General features: G+C 33.3%; 1 protein-coding gene across 1 annotated transcript; it reads right to left on the reverse strand.

Annotated features, from left to right (window-relative positions):
• Nucleotides 1–786: 786 nt before the first annotated feature.
• On the reverse strand, nucleotides 787–25,389 carry LOC118216230 (monocarboxylate transporter 4-like). Its single transcript, XM_035397304.1, has 5 exons — nucleotides 24,824–25,389; nucleotides 22,604–22,858; nucleotides 21,922–22,065; nucleotides 1,522–2,289; nucleotides 787–1,094 (listed from the first exon to the last, which is right to left on the reverse strand). Exons 2-5 carry the CDS (start codon nucleotides 22,824–22,826, stop codon nucleotides 787–789), a joined length of 1,443 nt encoding a protein of 480 aa, XP_035253195.1. The 5' UTR covers nucleotides 22,827–22,858; nucleotides 24,824–25,389.
• Nucleotides 25,390–25,414: the final 25 nt, after the last annotated feature.

The following is a 25,414-nucleotide window of genomic DNA, read 5'->3' on the forward strand; positions in this document are numbered from 1 at the left end:
TTTTCTAGCATGTAGTAAGATTTTAGTATGTGTGACTGGTGCTGTGTGGCTTAAATGAAAAAATATTGTTTTGGCTTTGAACAGTAGGTGGCAGTGTTGTGCAAATTCCAGCTGTCCTTTTTCTTCAGTTTCTCCTGTGAGTTTGTATTTCACACTGTCGCACTCTTCAGCATTTCAGAATGATTTCTGCTGCAGTATTCCACTCTGTACAGCGTAATTCCACAGTGCGCCGCTCTTACACCTGCTGGGGAAGTCTCAGTATTCAGCTCCTCTTCAGGGGGAAAGTCTCAGTATTCAGCTCCTCTTCAGGGGGGAAAAAGGTGCAGTGCTGGTGTTGCCATCAGGTCTAGGAGTTTTTTCTTACCCACAATCCCTCCCTGCTTCCGTGTGTGAACCACGTGAAGGGTCCCTGACTGGGAGCCCACCCCACCCTTGGCACAGCTCCCCGGCTCCACCCTGTGCTCCACCCTGTGCTTAGAAAGGCAGGTAGGGTGGAGCTGGGGTGGAGGCACAGTTATGCAGACCGTGTGAAGTTTGCTGTGTTTTCTGTAGAAGTGGGTCCATGATGTGTTTGTGCTCTAATGGGCCCTGTAATGATACTGAACGCCCGGGTTCCTCTCTGTCAGAACTGTGCTGTCTCCTCCCCCCACCCCTTAAAGGGACATTCTCCCGCTCCCCCTCCTCCACCTCCCCCCCCCCCACCCCGTAAAGGGCCATTCTTCTCCCATTCCTCCTCCCCCCCCTCTCCTTTAAAGCGGTGTTCTCCCCCCCCCCCCCCCCCCCCCCTCACAGGCAGGTCTCTGAGCTGCTGTCTCCGCTCCTCCACCAGTCCTCCCGCAGGAAGCGCTCCACCTCCGCCCGGTCCACGTGGATGCTGATTGGCCGCGCCTCCCACAGGAGGCGTTCCCTGCGCGCCTCCTCCTTCCCTCGCTCCGTCAGTGGCTCCGTTTCCCCGGCGACGGCGGACAGCTCCCGCGGCCGCTTCCTGAGGAACAGGAAGTTGCCCGCGACCAACAGCAGGGCGGACAGCACCACCTCGCCCCCGGCCAGCAGGAACACGTACATGTAGCTCCCCCTGCTGTCCAGCAGCAGCCCTGCGGGAGAAACCACAGGCATCGGGCACTTTGATGGACTCTGCAATGATTCATACAGGTTTTATTTCTGTCTTTGTTTGCTTGTGATGCTTCACGGCTGCTGTTGAAGGTTCTGCTCTAAGTGTGCACTTGGTGAAGATGGCACTTCATTGATAGTACAGTGTGAGCTCTGAACAGCGTGGGAGGACCTGCCTGGTGGTCACCGGGCTGGTAAAACAGGACTCGGGCGATCTGTGGAGTGGAAGCGTTTGGGCCGAACCTGAAGAAAGCCCATCCATTAGTTTACCCACCTGCCTCACCGCCATTTTGTCACCGGTGCCTGAATTCTTCTCAGTGTCTCTGCACCCTGTTTCAGGTGTTGGCTGAGAGCAGGGAGGGGGGGGTGGGTTTAGGGCCGTACCTGCGGGGCGGGGGGGGGGGGGCGTACCTGCGGAGGGGGGGCCCACCAGCACGGCGATGGCCTCGGCGAGCAGCACCAGGCCGATGGCGCTGGAGAACTTGTCGGTGCCGACGAGCGCCATCAGCACCTCGAACTGCAGCGCGCCCACCATGCCGTAGGACACGCCGAAGAAGACGCAGAACACCACCAGCGTGGCGTAGTCCCGGCACAGCGAGCCCAGCAGGTCCGTGGCGCCGTTGAAGGCCACGGCGAAGCCCAGGAGGTAGACGCAGCGCGGCCGCGCCCAGCGCAGGCCCGCCACCATGCCGCAGGTGGGCCGGGCGAAGATGTCCACCAGGCCCAGGATGGAGAGCAGCAGGGCGGAGGGCGTGTCGCCGTAGCCCAGCGCCTTGGCGTAGCTCACCACGAACACGGGCGGCACGAAGAGCCCCAGCACCATGACGGTCACGCCCAGCGTGTACACCAGGAACCCCGGGTCCCGCAGCACGCTCAGGTCCAGCAGCTTGGCCCCGCGCCCCTTCCGCCCCGCCGTCGCCGCGGCGACCCTCCCGCGCGGGGGCTCCAGCGGCCGCATCAGCGCCCCGCACACGCAGCAGTTGAGCAGCAGCCCCCCCAGGATGAGGAAGCCCCCCCGCCAGCCGTAGTGCTGCTGCAGGGCCTGGCCGAGCGGGGACAGGCAGCACAGCAGCACCGGGCTGCCCGCAGCCGCCAGCCCGTTCGCCAGGGGGCGCCGCGCGCTGAAGTACCGGTTCAGCATGATCAGGGAGGGCTGGAAGTTCAGGGCCAGACCCAGACCTGGAACGGGAACACAACGGGTCACTCTGACACCCCCACCCCCCCCCCGAGGTACGCTCGACACCAAGTCGCTGTGCCAAACTGTCCTGTCCTTAGTAAGTGGTGGTTTTAATAATCAGCAGTTCCTCACGGCCAAGCATGTGCTCCTACTGATGGGAGCGATGACTGCATCTTATCCTGTAACGGTCTGTATTCAGTGTTTCTTCATATTTCTGAAAGGTGCCTAAATCTCAATCCTGTCCAAAGTAAAAACACATGAAGAATTTTTGTATTGTTTTGAAACTGACTGTATTCAATATATTCCTTCATAATTCCTAATTGTATCTCATTCTGAATCGAGTTCAAAGGTATAGACACATATTTGAAACCTATGCATTTTCTGCTATTTTCAGACATGATTGTAGTCATTTGTATTCTGATTTTTTGGTAAAATACCCAGTTTTTATATTCATGAAAAATGTGTGTTCAATTTATTCCTTCATATTTCTCATTGTATCTAATTCTGAATCGAATTCCATGATGCATTTTATCAGTTTTTAGGTATAAGATTATAGTCGTTTTTGATTTTTTCAGATTTTCAGGTGAAATAGATTTTTGGATAGAAAATCTTTTTATTTATAGCTGTTTTATAGCTGTGGTCAAATAAATGAATTAAACTGACTTTGAAGATATTTATGAGTAATAATGTATTTTCGTAGAAAATGGCAGAATACATAAGACTACAGTCTTATGTCCAAAAAGGGTCAGAAGTGGCAATAATTTTAAAATGTCATTTTTTATGGATTGATAGGAAATAATGTTTATAATAGAACTGTGGTGAAACAAATGAATTATGATATGTTTTAATTTTATGGTCAATAAGCTGTTTTCATGTAAAAATTCAAAATGCCTTTTTTTGGTACAGATGAAAAAGAAATGATGTTTATAATACAGCTGTGGTGAAATAAATGAATTGTAACGTGTTTAAACAATTTTATGATCAATAAACTGTTCATGTAAAAATTCTAAATGTGTTTTTTTGGTGCAGATGGATAGGAAATTATGTTTATAATGCAGCTGTGATTAAATAAATGGATTATGATGTGTATCCACAATTTCATGGTCAATAATATGTTTCCATGGAAAATGGCAAAATACATAAGACTATAGTCTTATGTCCAAAAGGGGTCAGAAGTGGCAATAATTTTAAAATGCCATTTTTTATATACGGATGGATAGGAAATCTTGTTTATAATACAGCTGTGGTGAAATAAATGAATTATAATATATTTTAATAATTTTATTATCAAAAATGTGTTTTCATGGAAAATGGAAAAATACATAAGACTATAGTCTTATGTCCAAAAACGGTCAGAAGTGGCAATAATTTTAAAATGCCATTTTTTATATAGGGATGGATAGGAAATCTTGTTTATAATACAGCTGTGGTGAAATAAATGAATTATAACGTGTTTAAACAATTTTATGATCAAAAGTGCGTTTTCATGGAAAATGGCAAAATACATAAGACTATAGTCTTATGTCCAAAAGGGGTCAGAAGTGGCAATAATTTTAAAATGCCATTTTTTATATACGGATGGATAGGAAATCATGTTTATAATACAGCTGTGGTGAAGTAAATGAATTATAATATATTTTAACAATTTTATGATCAAAAATGTGTTTTCATGGAAAATGGCAAAATACATAAGACTATAGTCTTATGTCCAAAAGGGGTCAGAAGTGGCAATAATTTTAAAATGCCATTTTTTATATACGGATGGATAGGAAATCATGTTTATAATACAGCTGAGGTGAAATAAATGAATTATAACGTGTTTAAACAATTTTATGATCAAAAATGTGTTTTCATGGAAAATGGCAAAATACATAAGACTATAGTCTTATGTCCAAAAGGGGTGAGAAGTGGCAATAATTTTAAAATGCCATTTTTTATATACGGATGGATAGAAAATCATGTTTATAATACAGCTGTGGTGAAATAAATGAATTATAACGTGTTTAAACAATTTTATGATCAAAAATGCGATTTCATGGAAAATGGCAAAATACATAAGACTATAGTCTTATGTCCAAAAGGGGTCAGAAGTGGCAATAATTTTAAAATGCCATTTTTTATATACGGATGGATAGGAAATCATGTTTATAATACAGCTGTGGTGAAATAAATGAATTATAATATATTTTAACAATTTTATGATCAAAAATGTGTTATCATGGAAAATGGCAAAATACATAAAACTATAGTCTTATGTCCAAAAGGGGTCAGAAGTGGCAATAATTTTAAAATGCCATTTTTTATATACGGATGGATAGGAAATCATGTTTATAATACAGCTGTGGTGAAATAAATGAATTATAACGTGTTTAAACAATTTTATGATCAAAAATGCGTTTTCATGGAAAATGGCAAAATACATAAGACTATAGTCTTATGTCCAAAAGGGGTCAGAAGTGACAATAATTTTAAAATGCCATTTTTTATATACGGATGGATAGGAAATCATGTTTATAATACAGCTGTGGTGAAGTAAATGAATTATAATATATTTTAACAATTTTATGATCAAAAATGCGTTTTCATGGAAAATGGCAAAAGACATAAGACTATAGTCTTATGTCCAAAAGGGGTCAGAAGTGGCAATAATTTTAAAATGCCATTTTTTATATACGGATGGATAGGAAATCATGTTTATAATACAGCTGTGGTGAAATAAATGAATTATAACGTGTTTAAACAATTTTATGATCAAAAATGTGTTTTCATGGAAAATGGCAAAATACATAAGACTATAGTCTTATGTCCAAAAGGGGTCAGAAGTGGCAATAATTTTAAAATGCCATTTTTTATATACGGATGGATAGGAAATCTTGATTATAATACAGCTGTGGTGAAATAAATGAATTATAACGTGTTTAAACAATTTTATGATCAAAAATGCGTTTTCATGGAAAATGGCAAAATACATAAGACTATAGTCTTATGTCCAAAAGGGGTCAGAAGTGGCAATAATTTTAAAATGCCATTTTTTATATAGGGATGGATAGGAAATCTTGTTTATAATACAGCTGTGGTGAAATAAATGAATTATAATATATTTTAACAATTTTATGATCAAAAATGTGTTTTCATGGAAAATGGCAAAATACATAAGACTATAGTCTTATGTCCAAAAGGGGTCAGAAGTGGCAATAATTTTAAAATGCCATTTTTTATATAGGGATGGATAGGAAATCTTGTTTATAATACAGCTGTGGTGAAATAAATGAATTATAACGTGTTTAAACAATTTTATGATCAAAAATGCGTTTTCATGGAAAATGGCAAAATACATAAGACTATAGTTATATGTCCAAAAGGGGTCAGAAGTGGCAATAATTTTAAAATGCCATTTTTTATATACGGAATCATAGGAAATCATGTTTATAATACAGCTGTGGTGAAATAAATGAATTATAATATATTTTAACAATTTTATGATCAAAAATGTGTTTTCATGGAAAATGGCAAAATACATAAGACTATATAGTCTTATGTCCAAAAGGGGTCAGAAGTGGCAATAATTTTAAAATACCATTTTTTATATACGGATGGATAGGAAGTCATGTTTATAATACAGCTGTGGTGAAATAAATGAATTATAACGTGTTTAAACAATTTTATGATCAAAAATGCGTTTTCATGGAAAATGGCAAAATACATAAGACTATAGTCTTATGTCCAAAAGGGGTGAGAAGTGGCAATAATTTTAAAATGCCATTTTTTATATACGGATGGATAGGAAATCATGTTTATAATACAGCTGTTGTGAAATAAATGAATTATAACGTGTTTAAACAATTTTATGATCAAAAATGCGTTTTCATGGAAAATGGAAAAATACATAAGACTATAGTCTTATGTCCAAAAGGGGTCAGAAGTGGCAATAATTTTAAAATGCCATTTTGTATATAGGGATGGATAGGAAATCTTGTTTATAATACAGCTGTGGTGAAATAAATGAATTATAATATATTTTAACAATTTTATGATCAAAAATGTGTTTTCATGGAAAATGGAAAAATACATAAGACTATAGTCTTATGTCCAAAAGGGGTCAGAAGTGGCAATAATTTTAAAATGCCATTTTTTATATACGGATGGATAGGAAATCATGTTTATAATACAGCTGTGGTGAAATAAATGAATTATAATATATTTTAACAATTTTATGATCAAAAATGTGTTTTCATGGAAAATGGCAAAATACATAAGACTATAGTCTTATGTCCAAAAACGGTCAGAAGTGGCAATCATTTTAAAATGCCATTTTTTATACATGGATGGATAGGAAATCATGTTTATAATACAGCTTTGGTGAAATAAATGAATTATATTTTAACAATTTTATGATCAAAAATGTGTTTTCATGGAAAATGGCAAAATACACAAGACTATAGTCTTATGTCCAAAAGGGGTCAGAAGTGGCAATAATTTTAAAATGCCATTTTTTATATAGGGATGGATAGGAAATCTTGTTTATAATACAGCTGTGGTGAAATAAATGAATTATAACGTGTTTAAACAATTTTATGATCAAAAATGCGTTTTCATGGAAAATGGCAAAATACATAAGACTATAGTCTTATGTCCAAAAGGGGTCAGAAGTGGCAATAATTTTAAAATACCATTTTTTATATACGGATGGATAGGAAGTCATGTTTATAATACAGCTGTGGTGAAATAAATGAATTATAACGTGTTTAAACAATTTTATGATCAAAAATGCGTTTTCATGGAAAATGGAAAAATACATAAGACTATAGTCTTATGTCCAAAAGGGGTCAGAAGTGGCAATAATTTTAAAATGCCATTTTGTATATAGGGATGGATAGGAAATCTTGTTTATAATACAGCTGTGGTGAAATAAATGAATTATAATATATTTTAACAATTTTATGATCAAAAATGTGTTTTCATGGAAAATGGCAAAATACATAAGACTATAGTCTTATGTCCAAAAGGGGTCAGAAGTGGCAATAATTTTAAAATGCCATTTTTTATATACGGATGGATAGGAAGTCATGTTTATAATACAGCTGTGGTGAAATAAATGAATTATTACGTGTTTAAACAATTTTATGATCAAAAATGCGTTTTCATGGAAAATGGAAAAATACATAAGACTATAGTCTTATGTCCAAAAGGGGTCAGAAGTGGCAATAATTTTAAAATGCCATTTTGTATATAGGGATGGATAGGAAATCTTGTTTATAATACAGCTGTGGTGAAATAAATGAATTATAATATATTTTAACAATTTTATGATCAAAAATGTGTTTTCATGGAAAATGGCAAAATACATAAGACTATAGTCTTATGTCCAAAAGGGGTCAGAAGTGGCAATAATTTTAAAATGCCATTTTTTATATACGGATGGATAGGAAGTCATGTTTATAATACAGCTGTGGTGAAATAAATGAATTATAACGTGTTTAAACAATTTTATGATCAAAAATGCGTTTTCATGGAAAATGGAAAAATACATAAGACTATAGTCTTATGTCCAAAAGGGGTCAGAAGTGGCAATAATTTTAAAATGCCATTTTGTATATAGGGATGGATAGGAAATCTTGTTTATAATACAGCTGTGGTGAAATAAATGAATTATAATATATTTTAACAATTTTATGATCAAAAATGTGTTTTCATGGAAAATGGCAAAATACATAAGACTATAGTCTTATGTCCAAAAACGGTCAGAAGTGGCAATCATTTTAAAATGCCATTTTTTATACATGGATGGATAGGAAATCATGTTTATAATACAGCTTTGGTGAAATAAATGAATTATATTTTAACAATTTTATGATCAAAAATGTGTTTTCATGGAAAATGGCAAAATACACAAGACTATAGTCTTATGTCCAAAAGGGGTCAGAAGTGGCAATAATTTTAACATACCATTTTTTATATACGGATGGATAGGAAATCATGTTTATAATACAGCTGTGGTGAACTAAATGAATTATAATATATTTTAACAATTTTATGATCAAAAATGCGTTTTCATGGAAAATGGCAAAATACATAAGACTATAGTCTTATGTCCAAAAGGGGTCAGAAGTGGCAATAATTTTAAAATACCATTTTTTATATACGGATGGATAGGAAGTCATGTTTATAATACAGCTGTGGTGAAATAAATGAATTATAACGTGTTTAAACAATTTTATGATCAAAAATGCGTTTTCATGGAAAATGGCAAAATACATAAGACTATAGTCTTATGTCCAAAAGGGGTGAGAAGTGGCAATAATTTTAAAATGCCATTTTTTATATACGGATGGATAGGAAATCATGTTTATAATACAGCTGTTGTGAAATAAATGAATTATAACGTGTTTAAACAATTTTATGATCAAAAATGCGTTTTCATGGAAAATGGAAAAATACATAAGACTATAGTCTTATGTCCAAAAGGGGTCAGAAGTGGCAATAATTTTAAAATGCCATTTTGTATATAGGGATGGATAGGAAATCTTGTTTATAATACAGCTGTGGTGAAATAAATGAATTATAATATATTTTAACAATTTTATGATCAAAAATGTGTTTTCATGGAAAATGGCAAAATACATAAGACTATAGTCTTATGTCCAAAAGGGGTCAGAAGTGGCAATAATTTTAAAATGCCATTTTTTATATACGGATGGATAGGAAATCATGTTTATAATACAGCTGTGGTGAAATAAATGAATTATAATATATTTTAACAATTTTATGATCAAAAATGTGTTTTCATGGAAAATGGCAAAATACATAAGACTATAGTCTTATGTCCAAAAACGGTCAGAAGTGGCAATCATTTTAAAATGCCATTTTTTATACATGGATGGATAGGAAATCATGTTTATAATACAGCTTTGGTGAAATAAATGAATTATATTTTAACAATTTTATGATCAAAAATGTGTTTTCATGGAAAATGGCAAAATACACAAGACTATAGTCTTATGTCCAAAAGGGGTCAGAAGTGGCAATAATTTTAAAATGCCATTTTTATATAGGGATGGATAGGAAATCTTGTTTATAATACAGCTGTGGTGAAATAAATGAATTATAACGTGTTTAAACAATTTTATGATCAAAAATGCGTTTTCATGGAAAATGGCAAAATACATAAGACTATAGTCTTATGTCCAAAAGGGGTCAGAAGTGGCAATAATTTTAAAATACCATTTTTTATATACGGATGGATAGGAAGTCATGTTTATAATACAGCTGTGGTGAAATAAATGAATTATAACGTGTTTAAACAATTTTATGATCAAAAATGCGTTTTCATGGAAAATGGAAAAATACATAAGACTATAGTCTTATGTCCAAAAGGGGTCAGAAGTGGCAATAATTTTAAAATGCCATTTTGTATATAGGGATGGATAGGAAATCTTGTTTATAATACAGCTGTGGTGAAATAAATGAATTATAATATATTTTAACAATTTTATGATCAAAAATGTGTTTTCATGGAAAATGGCAAAATACATAAGACTATAGTCTTATGTCCAAAAGGGGTCAGAAGTGGCAATAATTTTAAAATGCCATTTTTTATATACGGATGGATAGGAAGTCATGTTTATAATACAGCTGTGGTGAAATAAATGAATTATAACGTGTTTAAACAATTTTATGATCAAAAATGCGTTTTCATGGAAAATGGAAAAATACATAAGACTATAGTCTTATGTCCAAAAGGGGTCAGAAGTGGCAATAATTTTAAAATGCCATTTTGTATATAGGGATGGATAGGAAATCTTGTTTATAATACAGCTGTGGTGAAATAAATGAATTATAATATATTTTAACAATTTTATGATCAAAAATGTGTTTTCATGGAAAATGGCAAAATACATAAGACTATAGTCTTATGTCCAAAAACGGTCAGAAGTGGCAATCATTTTAAAATGCCATTTTTTATACATGGATGGATAGGAAATCATGTTTATAATACAGCTTTGGTGAAATAAATGAATTATATTTTAACAATTTTATGATCAAAAATGTGTTTTCATGGAAAATGGCAAAATACACAAGACTATAGTCTTATGTCCAAAAGGGGTCAGAAGTGGCAATAATTTTAACATACCATTTTTTATATACGGATGGATAGGAAATCATGTTTATAATACAGCTGTGGTGAACTAAATGAATTATAATATATTTTAACAATTTTATGATCAAAAATGCGTTTTCATGGAAAATGGCAAAATACATAAGACTATAGTCTTATGTCCAAAAACGGTCAGAAGTGGCAATCATTTTAAAATGCCATTTTTTATACACGGATGGATAGGAAATCATGTTTATAATACAGCTTTGGTGAAATAAATGAATTATATTTTAACAATTTTATGATCAAAAATGTGTTTTCATGGAAAATGGCAAAATACACAAGACTATAGTCTTATGTCCAAAAGGGGTCAGAAGTGGCAATAATTTTAAAATGCCATTTTTTATACACGGATGGATAGGAAATCATGTTTATAATACAGCTGTGGTGAAATAAATGAATTATAATGTGTTTAAACTATTTTATGATCAAAAATGCGTTTTGATGGAAAATGGCAAAATACATAAGACTATAGTCTTATGTCCAAAAGGGGTGAGAAGTGGCAATAATTTTAAAATGCCATTTTTTATACACGGATGGATAGGAAATCATGTTTATAATACAGCTGTGGTGAAATAAATGAATTATAACGTGTTTAAACAATTTTATGATCAAAAATGCGTTTTCATGGAAAATGGCAAAATACATAAGACTATAGTCTTATGTCCAAAAGGGGTGAGAAGTGGCAATAATTTTAAAATGCCATTTTTTATATACGGATGGATAGGAAATCATGTTTATAATACAGCTGTTGTGAAATAAATGAATTATAACGTGTTTAAACAATTTTATGATCAAAAATGCGTTTTCATGGAAAATGGAAAAATACATAAGACTATAGTCTTATGTCCAAAAGGGGTCAGAAGTGGCAATAATTTTAAAATGCCATTTTGTATATAGGGATGGATAGGAAATCTTGTTTATAATACAGCTGTGGTGAAATAAATGAATTATAATATATTTTAACAATTTTATGATCAAAAATGTGTTTTCATGGAAAATGGCAAAATACATAAGACTATAGTCTTATGTCCAAAAGGGGTCAGAAGTGGCAATAATTTTAAAATGCCATTTTTTATATACGGATGGATAGGAAATCATGTTTATAATACAGCTGTGGTGAAATAAATGAATTATAATATATTTTAACAATTTTATGATCAAAAATGTGTTTTCATGGAAAATGGCAAAATACATAAGACTATAGTCTTATGTCCAAAAACGGTCAGAAGTGGCAATCATTTTAAAATGCCATTTTTTATACATGGATGGATAGGAAATCATGTTTATAATACAGCTTTGGTGAAATAAATGAATTATATTTTAACAATTTTATGATCAAAAATGTGTTTTCATGGAAAATGGCAAAATACACAAGACTATAGTCTTATGTCCAAAAGGGGTCAGAAGTGGCAATAATTTTAAAATGCCATTTTTTATATAGGGATGGATAGGAAATCTTGTTTATAATACAGCTGTGGTGAAATAAATGAATTATAACGTGTTTAAACAATTTTATGATCAAAAATGCGTTTTCATGGAAAATGGCAAAATACATAAGACTATAGTCTTATGTCCAAAAGGGGTCAGAAGTGGCAATAATTTTAAAATACCATTTTTTATATACGGATGGATAGGAAGTCATGTTTATAATACAGCTGTGGTGAAATAAATGAATTATAACGTGTTTAAACAATTTTATGATCAAAAATGCGTTTTCATGGAAAATGGAAAAATACATAAGACTATAGTCTTATGTCCAAAAGGGGTCAGAAGTGGCAATAATTTTAAAATGCCATTTTGTATATAGGGATGGATAGGAAATCTTGTTTATAATACAGCTGTGGTGAAATAAATGAATTATAATATATTTTAACAATTTTATGATCAAAAATGTGTTTTCATGGAAAATGGCAAAATACATAAGACTATAGTCTTATGTCCAAAAGGGGTCAGAAGTGGCAATAATTTTAAAATGCCATTTTTTATATACGGATGGATAGGAAATCATGTTTATAATACAGCTGTGGTGAAATAAATGAATTATAACGTGTTTAAACAATTTTATGATCAAAAATGCGTTTTCATGGAAAATGGAAAAATACATAAGACTATAGTCTTATGTCCAAAAGGGGTCAGAAGTGGCAATAATTTTAAAATGCCATTTTGTATATAGGGATGGATAGGAAATCTTGTTTATAATACAGCTGTGGTGAAATAAATGAATTATAATATATTTTAACAATTTTATGATCAAAAATGTGTTTTCATGGAAAATGGCAAAATACATAAGACTATAGTCTTATGTCCAAAAACGGTCAGAAGTGGCAATCATTTTAAAATGCCATTTTTTATACATGGATGGATAGGAAATCATGTTTATAATACAGCTTTGGTGAAATAAATGAATTATATTTTAACAATTTTATGATCAAAAATGTGTTTTCATGGAAAATGGCAAAATACACAAGACTATAGTCTTATGTCCAAAAGGGGTCAGAAGTGGCAATAATTTTAAAATACCATTTTTTATATACGGATGGATAGGAAGTCATGTTTATAATACAGCTGTGGTGAAATAAATGAATTATAACGTGTTTAAACAATTTTATGATCAAAAATGCGTTTTCATGGAAAATGGCAAAATACATAAGACTATAGTCTTATGTCCAAAAACGGTCAGAAGTGGCAATCATTTTAAAATGCCATTTTTTATACACGGATGGATAGGAAATCATGTTTATAATACAGCTTTGGTGAAATAAATGAATTATATTTTAACAATTTTATGATCAAAAATGTGTTTTCATGGAAAATGGCAAAATACACAAGACTATAGTCTTATGTCCAAAAGGGGTCAGAAGTGGCAATAATTTTAAAATGCCATTTTTTATACACGGATGGATAGGAAATCATGTTTATAATACAGCTGTGGTGAAATAAATGAATTATAATGTGTTTAAACTATTTTATGATCAAAAATGCGTTTTGATGGAAAATGGCAAAATACATAAGACTATAGTCTTATGTCCAAAAGGGGTCAGAAGTGGCAATAATTTTAAAATGCCATTTTTTATATAGGGATGGATAGGAAATCTTGTTTATAATACAGCTGTGGTGAAATAAATGAATTATAACGTGTTTAAACAATTTTATGATCAAAAATGCGTTTTCATGGAAAATGGCAAAATACATAAGACTATAGTCTTATGTCCAAAAGGGGTCAGAAGTGGCAATAATTTTAAAATACCATTTTTTATATACGGATGGATAGGAAGTCATGTTTATAATACAGCTGTGGTGAAATAAATGAATTATAACGTGTTTAAACAATTTTATGATCAAAAATGCGTTTTCATGGAAAATGGCAAAATACATAAGACTATAGTCTTATGTCCAAAAGGGGTCAGAAGTGGCAATAATTTTAAAATGCCATTTTTTATATACGGATGGATAGGAAATCATGTTTATAATACAGCTGTTGTGAAATAAATGAATTATAACGTGTTTAAACAATTTTATGATCAAAAATGCGTTTTCATGGAAAATGGAAAAATACATAAGACTATAGTCTTATGTCCAAAAGGGGTCAGAAGTGGCAATAATTTTAAAATGCCATTTTTTATATAGGGATGGATAGGAAATCTTGTTTATAATACAGCTGTGGTGAAATAAATGAATTATAATATATTTTAACAATTTTATGATCAAAAATGTGTTTTCATGGAAAATGGCAAAATACATAAGACTATAGTCTTATGTCCAAAAACGGTCAGAAGTGGCAATCATTTTAAAATGCCATTTTTTATACATGGATGGATAGGAAATCATGTTTATAATACAGCTTTGGTGAAATAAATGAATTATATTTTAACAATTTTATGATCAAAAATGTGTTTTCATGGAAAATGGCAAAATACACAAGACTATAGTCTTATGTCCAAAAGGGGTCAGAAGTGGCAATAATTTTAAAATGCCATTTTTTATACACGGATGGATAGGAAATCATGTTTATAATACAGCTGTGGTGAAATAAATGAATTATAATGTGTTTAAACTATTTTATGATCAAAAATGCGTTTTGATGGAAAATGGCAAAATACATAAGACTATAGTCTTATGTCCAAAAGGGGTCAGAAGTGTCAATAATTTTAAAATGCCATTTTTTATATACGGATGGATAGGAAATCATGTTTATAATACAGCTGTGGTGAAATAAATGAATTATAACGTGTTTAAACAATTTTATGATCAAAAATGCGTTTTCATGGAAAATGGAAAAATACATAAGACTATAGTCTTATGTCCAAAAGGGGTCAGAAGTGGCAATAATTTTAAAATGCCATTTTTTATATACGGATGGATAGGAAATCTTGTTTATAATACAGCTGTGGTGAAATAAATGAATTATAATATATTTTAACAATTTTATGATCAAAAATGTGTTTTTCTGGAAAATGGCAAAATACATAAGACTATAGTCTTATGTCCAAAAGGGGTCAGAAGTGGCAATAATTTTAAAATGCCATTTTTTATATACGGATGGATAGGAAATCATGTTTATAATACAGCTGTGGTGAAATAAATGAATTATAATATATTTTAACAATTTTATGATCAAAAATGTGTTTTCATGGAAAATGGCAAAATACATAAGACTATAGTCTTATGTCCAAAAGGGGTCAGAAGTGGCAATAATTTTAAAATGCCATTTTTTATATAGGGATGGATAGGAAATCATGTTTATAATACAGCTGTGGTGAAATAAATGAATTATAACGTGTTTAAACAATTTTATGATCAAAAATGTGTTTTCATGGAAAATGGCAAAATACATAAGACTATAGTCTTATGTCCAAAAGGGGTCAGAAGTGGCAATAATTTTAAAATGCCATTTTTTATATACGGATGGATAGGAAATCATGTTTATAATACAGCTGTGGTGAAATAAATGAATTATAACGTGTTTAAACAATTTTATGATCAAAAATGCGTTTTCATGGAAAATGGAAAAATACATAAGACTATAGTCTTATGTCCAAAAGGGGTCAGAAGTGGCAATAATTTTAAAATGCCATTTTGTATATAGGGATGGATAGGAAATCTTGTTTATAATACAGCTGTGGTGAAATAAATGAATTATAATATATTTTAACAATTTTATGATCAAAAATGTGTTTTCATGGAAAATGGCAAAATACATAAGACTATAGTCTTATGTCCAAAAGGGGTCAGAAGTGGCAATAATTTTAAAATGCCATTTTTTATATACGGATGGATAGGAAATCATGTTTATAATACAGCTGTGGTGAAATAAATGAATTATAATATATTTTAACAATTTTATGATCAAAAATGTGTTTTCATGGAAAATGGCAAAATACATAAGACTATAGTCTTATGTCCAAAAACGGTCAGAAGTGGCAATCATTTTAAAATGCCATTTTTTATACATGGATGGATAGGAAATCATGTTTATAATACAGCTTTGGTGAAATAAATGAATTATATTTTAACAATTTTATGATCAAAAATGTGTTTTCATGGAAAATGGCAAAATACACAAGACTATAGTCTTATGTCCAAAAGGGGTCAGAAGTGGCAATAATTTTAAAATGCCATTTTTTATATAGGGATGGATAGGAAATCTTGTTTATAATACAGCTGTGGTGAAATAAATGAATTATAACGTGTTTAAACAATTTTATGATCAAAAATGCGTTTTCATGGAAAATGGCAAAATACATAAGACTATAGTCTTATGTCCAAAAGGGGTCAGAAGTGGCAATAATTTTAAAATACCATTTTTTATATACGGATGGATAGGAAGTCATGTTTATAATACAGCTGTGGTGAAATAAATGAATTATAACGTGTTTAAACAATTTTATGATCAAAAATGCGTTTTCATGGAAAATGGAAAAATACATAAGACTATAGTCTTATGTCCAAAAGGGGTCAGAAGTGGCAATAATTTTAAAATGCCATTTTGTATATAGGGATGGATAGGAAATCTTGTTTATAATACAGCTGTGGTGAAATAAATGAATTATAATATATTTTAACAATTTTATGATCAAAAATGTGTTTTCATGGAAAATGGCAAAATACATAAGACTATAGTCTTATGTCCAAAAGGGGTCAGAAGTGGCAATAATTTTAAAATGCCATTTTTTATATACGGATGGATAGGAAATCATGTTTATAATACAGCTGTGGTGAAATAAATGAATTATAACGTGTTTAAACAATTTTATGATCAAAAATGCGTTTTCATGGAAAATGGAAAAATACATAAGACTATAGTCTTATGTCCAAAAGGGGTCAGAAGTGGCAATAATTTTAAAATGCCATTTTGTATATAGGGATGGATAGGAAATCTTGTTTATAATACAGCTGTGGTGAAATAAATGAATTATAATATATTTTAACAATTTTATGATCAAAAATGTGTTTTCATGGAAAATGGCAAAATACATAAGACTATAGTCTTATGTCCAAAAACGGTCAGAAGTGGCAATCATTTTAAAATGCCATTTTTTATACATGGATGGATAGGAAATCATGTTTATAATACAGCTTTGGTGAAATAAATGAATTATATTTTAACAATTTTATGATCAAAAATGTGTTTTCATGGAAAATGGCAAAATACACAAGACTATAGTCTTATGTCCAAAAGGGGTCAGAAGTGGCAATAATTTTAACATACCATTTTTTATATACGGATGGATAGGAAATCATGTTTATAATACAGCTGTGGTGAACTAAATGAATTATAATATATTTTAACAATTTTATGATCAAAAATGCGTTTTCATGGAAAATGGCAAAATACATAAGACTATAGTCTTATGTCCAAAAACGGTCAGAAGTGGCAATCATTTTAAAATGCCATTTTTTATACACGGATGGATAGGAAATCATGTTTATAATACAGCTTTGGTGAAATAAATGAATTATATTTTAACAATTTTATGATCAAAAATGTGTTTTCATGGAAAATGGCAAAATACACAAGACTATAGTCTTATGTCCAAAAGGGGTCAGAAGTGGCAATAATTTTAAAATGCCATTTTTTATACACGGATGGATAGGAAATCATGTTTATAATACAGCTGTGGTGAAATAAATGAATTATAATGTGTTTAAACTATTTTATGATCAAAAATGCGTTTTGATGGAAAATGGCAAAATACATAAGACTATAGTCTTATGTCCAAAAGGGGTCAGAAGTGGCAATAATTTTAAAATGCCATTTTTTATATAGGGATGGATAGGAAATCTTGTTTATAATACAGCTGTGGTGAAATAAATGAATTATAACGTGTTTAAACAATTTTATGATCAAAAATGCGTTTTCATGGAAAATGGCAAAATACATAAGACTATAGTCTTATGTCCAAAAGGGGTCAGAAGTGGCAATAATTTTAAAATACCATTTTTTATATACGGATGGATAGGAAGTCATGTTTATAATACAGCTGTGGTGAAATAAATGAATTATAACGTGTTTAAACAATTTTATGATCAAAAATGCGTTTTCATGGAAAATGGCAAAATACATAAGACTATAGTCTTATGTCCAAAAACGGTCAGAAGTGGCAATCATTTTAAAATGCCATTTTTTATACACGGATGGATAGGAAATCATGTTTATAATACAGCTTTGGTGAAATAAATGAATTATATTTTAACAATTTTATGATCAAAAATGTGTTTTCATGGAAAATGGCAAAATACACAAGACTATAGTCTTATGTCCAAAAGGGGTCAGAAGTGGCAATAATTTTAAAATGCCATTTTTTATACACGGATGGATAGGAAATCATGTTTATAATACAGCTGTGGTGAAATAAATGAATTATAATGTGTTTAAACTATTTTATGATCAAAAATGCGTTTTGATGGAAAATGGCAAAATACATAAGACTATAGTCTTATGTCCAAAAGGGGTCAGAAGTGGCAATAATTTTAAAATGCCATTTTTTATATAGGGATGGATAGGAAATCTTGTTTATAATACAGCTGTGGTGAAATAAATGAATTATAACGTGTTTAAACAATTTTATGATCAAAAATGCGTTTTCATGGAAAATGGCAAAATACATAAGACTATAGTCTTATGTCCAAAAGGGGTCAGAAGTGGCAATAATTTTAAAATACCATTTTTTATATACGGATGGATAGGAAGTCATGTTTATAATACAGCTGTGGTGAAATAAATGAATTATAACGTGTTTAAACAATTTTATGATCAAAAATGCGTTTTCATGGAAAATGGCAAAATACATAAGACTATAGTCTTATGTCCAAAAGGGGTCAGAAGTGGCAATAATTTTAAAATGCCATTTTTTATATACGGATGGATAGGAAATCATGTTTATAATACAGCTGTTGTGAAATAAATGAATTATAACGTGTTTAAACAATTTTATGATCAAAAATGCGTTTTCATGGAAAATGGAAAAATACATAAGACTATAGTCTTATGTCCAAAAGGGGTCAGAAGTGGCAATAATTTTAAAATGCCATTTTTTATATAGGGATGGATAGGAAATCTTGTTTATAATACAGCTGTGGTGAAATAAATGAATTATAATATATTTTAACAATTTTATGATCAAAAATGTGTTTTCATGGAAAATGGCAAAATACATAAGACTATAGTCTTATGTCCAAAAACGGTCAGAAGTGGCAATCATTTTAAAATGCCATTTTTTATACACGGATGGATAGGAAATCATGTTTATAATACAGCTTTGGTGAAATAAATGAATTATATTTTAACAATTTTATGATCAAAAATGTGTTTTCATGGAAAATGGCAAAATACACAAGACTATAGTCTTATGTCCAAAAGGGGTCAGAAGTGGCAATAATTTTAAAATGCCATTTTTTATACACGGATGGATAGGAAATCATGTTTATAATACAGCTGTGGTGAAATAAATGAATTATAATGTGTTTAAACTATTTTATGATCAAAAATGCGTTTTGATGGAAAATGGCAAAATACATAAGACTATAGTCTTATGTCCAAAAGGGGTCAGAAGTGTCAATAATTTTAAAATGCCATTTTTTATATACGGATGGATAGGAAATCATGTTTATAATACAGCTGTGGTGAAATAAATGAATTATAACGTGTTTAAACAATTTTATGATCAAAAATGCGTTTTCATGGAAAATGGAAAAATACATAAGACTATAGTCTTATGTCCAAAAGGGGTCAGAAGTGGCAATAATTTTAAAATGCCATTTTTTATATACGGATGGATAGGAAATCTTGTTTATAATACAGCTGTGGTGAAATAAATGAATTATAATATATTTTAACAATTTTATGATCAAAAATGTGTTTTTCTGGAAAATGGCAAAATACATAAGACTATAGTCTTATGTCCAAAAGGGGTCAGAAGTGGCAATAATTTTAAAATGCCATTTTTTATATACGGATGGATAGGAAATCATGTTTATAATACAGCTGTGGTGAAATAAATGAATTATAATATATTTTAACAATTTTATGATCAAAAATGTGTTTTCATGGAAAATGGCAAAATACATAAGACTATAGTCTTATGTCCAAAAGGGGTCAGAAGTGGCAATAATTTTAAAATGCCATTTTTTATATAGGGATGGATAGGAAATCATGTTTATAATACAGCTGTGGTGAAATAAATGAATTATAACGTGTTTAAACAATTTTATGATCAAAAATGTGTTTTCATGGAAAATGGCAAAATACATAAGACTATAGTCTTATGTCCAAAAGGGGTCAGAAGTGGCAATAATTTTAAAATGCCATTTTTTATATACGGATGGATAGGAAATCATGTTTATAATACAGCTGTGGTGAAATAAATGAATTATAACGTGTTTAAACAATTTTATGATCAAAAATGCGTTTTCATGGAAAATGGCAAAATACATAAGACTATAGTCTTATGTCCAAAAGGGGTCAGAAGTGGCAATAATTTTAAAATGCCATTTTTTATATAGGGATGGATAGGAAATCTTGGTTATAATACAGCTGTGGTGAAATAAATGAATTATAATATATTTTAACAATTTTATGATCAAAAATGTGTTTTCATGGAAAATGGCAAAATACATAAGACTATAGTCTTATGTCCAAAAGGGGTCAGAAGTGGCAATAATTTTAAAATGCCATTTTTTATATAGGGATGGATAGGAAATCTTGTTTATAATACAGCTGTGGTGAAATAAATGAATTATAACGTGTTTAAACAATTTTATGATCAAAAATGCGTTTTCATGGAAAATGGCAAAATACATAAGACTATAGTCGTATGTCCAAAAGGGGTCAGAAGTGGCAATAATTTTAAAATACCATTTTTTATATACGGATGGATAGGAAGTCATGTTTATAATACAGCTGTGGTGAAATAAATGAATTATAATGTGTTTAAACAATTTTATGATCAAAAATGCGTTTTCATGGAAAATGGCAAAATACATAAGACTATAGTCTTATGTCCAAAAGGGGTCAGAAGTGGCAATAATTTTAAAATGCCATTTTTTATACACGGATGGATAGGAAATCATGTTTATAATACAGCTGTGGTGAAATAAATGAATTATAATGTGTTTAAACAATTTTATGATCAAAAATGCGTTTTGATGGAAAATGGCAAAATACATAAGACTATAGTCTTATGTCCAAAAGGGGTCAGAAGTGGCAATAATTTTAAAATGCCATTTTTTATATACGGATGGATAGGAAATCATGTTTATAATACAGCTGTGGTGAAATAAATGAATTATAACGTGTTTAAACAATTTTATGATCAAAAATGCGTTTTCATGGAAAATGGCAAAATACATAAGACTATAGTCTTATGTCCAAAAACGGTCAGAAGTGGCAATAATTTTAAAATGCCATTTTTTATATAGGGATGGATAGGAAATCATGTTTATAATACAGCTGTGGTGAAATAAATGAATTATAATATATTTTAACAATTTTATGATCAAAAATGTGTTTTCATGTAACAATTCAAAATGCCTTTTTTGGTACAAATTTATAGGAAATCATGTTTATAATACAGCTATGATGAAATAAATTAATTATAATGTGTTTTAACAATTTTATGATCAATAATGTGTTTTCATGGAAAATGGCAAAATACATAATACTATATTTTGTATATTTCAGATTTTCTCGATATACCTATTTTCACCATTAAAAATCCAAATCTGATTGTTTTCATTGCATTTATTTCATCGTATTTATTCAATATAACTCAATCTGTATCCATTTCATTGCAACAATCCCATATGTAGAATTTTTGCTGTATTTTCTCTTTTTTAACATTAGCCGCGCATGTCTGTGTGCGCATGTGTGTGTGTGTGCGTGTGTGCATGTGTGCGTTCATGCGTGTGTCTGTGCATGTGTGCATCTGTGTGTTTGTGCTTGTACGTGTGCGCGTCTGTACATGTGTGTTTGTGTAACCTGTTATGACTCCAGTACACAGGTAGATGTGGAGGATGCTGGTGGAGAATGAGGCCAGGATCATGCCCAGGGAGGCGAAGAGCCCGCCCACCAGCATCACCGGCCGGCAGCCAAAACGGTTCACCAGCACGCTGCAGAGAGGGCCTGCGGAGAGGGTTAAGGGTTTGGAGGGCAGCACACACACACACACGCACACACACGCGCGCACGCACACAACACTTCCGCCAACACTACGCAGCGGAATATTTCAGAAAAAGATATGCCAGTTCCACATGGGGGTTTTTTCACCAAAAACTAATCCCACTGCCACACCCCCTTTTAGGCAATCGGTCTAAACGTTCTTCATTTCTTTCAAGCCACCTGATCAAGCTTTCCACAAAGTTCTGTGGAGTTAAATGAATCCGCTCAGAATCCATATGCTTTGGCCAATTGGTGTGAAAAGTTAAAACAGTTCGTCCTTTCCTAATGACCAAGCTTTCCACAAAGTTTCACGTAAATCTGTGCGTAACGTTTGGATATATCCTGCCACCAGACAGACAGACAGACAGACAGACAGACAGCACGGGGTTGGGGGGGGGGTAATGGGGAATTAAAATAAATACGCTCATTACTGCACTGCCTGTGCAGAGACTCTGGGCTTTGTGGTTTTGTGATGCTGCTCTTTCAGGAGGGCGCTCCGGACCTGTCCCGTAGAGCATGGCCAGCAGGATGGAGGAGATCCAGGCCGTGTCGCTGTACCCCACGCCGAACTCCCGGATCAGCTCCTTGAAGAAGACGCTGACCGCTTTGGGGAAGGCGTAGGAGAAGCCCGTGATGAGGAAGCAGCCGAAAAGCACCGCCCAGCCCCACCCGCCGTCCGGCGCCGTCACCCCGCTCGCCCCCGGGTCCGCCGCAGCCCCTCCCATGATCCTCTCTGATGCCTACACGGTCCCGACAGCTACAGGGAGGAGAAACGTGGCAGGACGATGCTTTCACCATCATCATCATCACTGTTTGCACTACCCTTCAGGCTGGAGAATCATCAATGTCTTTGTTTTGGTATAAATGCACGCTTTATGAAATGCATTTTGGCCAAGATGCTAACCATTGGCTAAACGAACCATTCTATTGCAAGTTGGATAGTTCAAGAAAGATACAATGATATTGCACAACCAAATTTGGACCCTCTCAAATGACCACTTTTTTTTACCTCTGGTACCAAAGAAGATACAATTAAGAAATCACAAACCACATTGAAATGATGCATCGAATAACCGACTGCCCAGACAACTAAAGCCTCTCTTTTAAAACAATGCCATTTTTTTCATTTATAAGTATAAGAGAAATGTTTATACTAACGTACGTAATACTGATATACAATTACAATATCTTGATTTGTACACATTTGGGATTAAATACAAGTTTCCAGACATTTGACATAAACAGTTACTGTTCATATACAAATACAGTAGACATTAGACATGGGTTTATTTTAAGCATTAAAGTTTATTTAATAAATAGTGCAGTTACACCACAAGATGTATTGGTAAATTTAGAATTCATTCTATGTTCAGCTTTAAACTTAACAAATCTATATAACATGATTGCAATATGTACTCATTCATATGTGGGTCATACCTTAAAACAGAATAAAACAAATGTAGAAGATTTAAGAAATTAAGTTCTTCAAAGTAGTGTATAGCAACATTGTAATGCTTCAAAAGTAATATAATTATACTTAACATAATGAATGTTCACAATATGTTTACCCAAACATTGAAAGATATACAATTTTGACATCAGCACAATAAATTAAGGACTTACAGGTAATTGCAAAGATAATTAGGTATCTGTGGCTTTGAATATACCCCTTAGATCTGAATGCCACAGGTAGACAGATCCTGGAATTCAGAACATTTGAGAGCCGTGGCTCCACTCCATTACCAAGGTTTGGGGTTCAGCTCTAAAAACCAGTGCAACAGTTTTATTTATGCACTTGTAAATAAATAAATTAGTGCCAGACACCCGTGCATGGGCACAAAACAGTGTTTCTGTTGCCGTTTCTTTAACGTTGCATTTTTGTGCAGAGCGAGGCTTTGCCCAGACAGCACTGTGTGTGTTTATGTGTGTGTGTGTGTGTGTGAGAGCTTGAGGTGCAGCCAGGGTGAATACAACCGGCCACACTGTCAGCTGTTATTGGGCCCGTGGACCTGATTTATGGAGCTCCAGCAGAGCGTTCCAAACCACCCCCCCCCCCCCCCCCCCCCCCCCCGATCCTGCACGCCTAAACTCACCCAAACTTTCCCTCTCTCCCCATTTGCATTCACACAGTGCTTCTCTGAAAAAAATGTTTTTCTGAAATGCGGCACCCCTGCTGGGTAATTTTCCCACGTGTTGTCCTGCTCACAAATGCAGACACACACATTATGTTATATACTAGCTTAAAGAGATGAGTTTAATAGTATTATAGATAAGTAATACAATTGTTATTGCTGTTGAATTTCATTGCTATTGACCCCAACCCTTGCCAACCTCAAGAAAACTCTTTCGCTGCACTGCAAGAGCTATTCTTTGCCAGCTTATGCTTAACAGACAATATATACACACATGCTGTTATGCTAAATAGCGTCAAACTGGGTAAGACTGAAATAACAATCAGCTAGCAGTGTTTACATGTACAGTTCACATCAGTAATTCTGCAGGTTGGTAAATAGGCACAAACCAACAAAACGAACTACACAGTCCTGCCAAATTCTGTCCTCATAGAACTGTGGATATTGGTGTCTGGAGCGATTTGGGTTGATTGTATAACCAAAAGCCCCCAAACTCCAAGTATTAACAATTATTGAGCATTCACATTTTTTTCTGGAATATTAGCCTGACCAAGCCTGTGTTTATAATTGCAGTGGTTTGTTTCACTTACCTCAGTATGGCTTGGTGGTGGTGTGTCTATCCAGATCCCAATCCTCTATTTGCAACTTTACAATACAGAATCACTTTTATTTGGCTTTGCATGAAAGTACTGATGCTGAGGCAAAGACAGCAGCAGACTGGGTCCTAAAGAGAGCCAGATTCTTGGTGATTAAATGCTAAACTTTTAGGGCGTCCGATCTATTGATGGAGTTATTCATTGCCAGTTTCGGATTGCTTTTGGATATGCAATGCAATGATGCAAGGGAACACAGATCTATCAGAAACAAGAACTTAACTGCTATAGACATAATTTTTTTATGGGGTACCTTCTTTCCTTGAGTGCACTGGTCTCGGGCTTAATTCACCACCGAATATATTTCCAAGCAAATAAGATTAAAGATATATTTTAAGCAATAATTTGGTAATACAGATAAATAATATTGTTGCACAAGCTGTGTCAGAGTTAGTATTACTGAAGGTGTATTTTCTTGCATTAGCAGACAAACTTGCCGCATGCCCTATACCTGCCACAGTAAGGGTGTAAAACAGCCCCAATGTGCAAAATAATAATAATAATAATAATAATAATAATAATAATAAT

Source organism: Anguilla anguilla, chromosome 17 (genome assembly GCF_013347855.1).
Source record: "Anguilla anguilla isolate fAngAng1 chromosome 17, fAngAng1.pri, whole genome shotgun sequence".
NCBI lineage: Eukaryota > Metazoa > Chordata > Actinopteri > Anguilliformes > Anguillidae > Anguilla > Anguilla anguilla.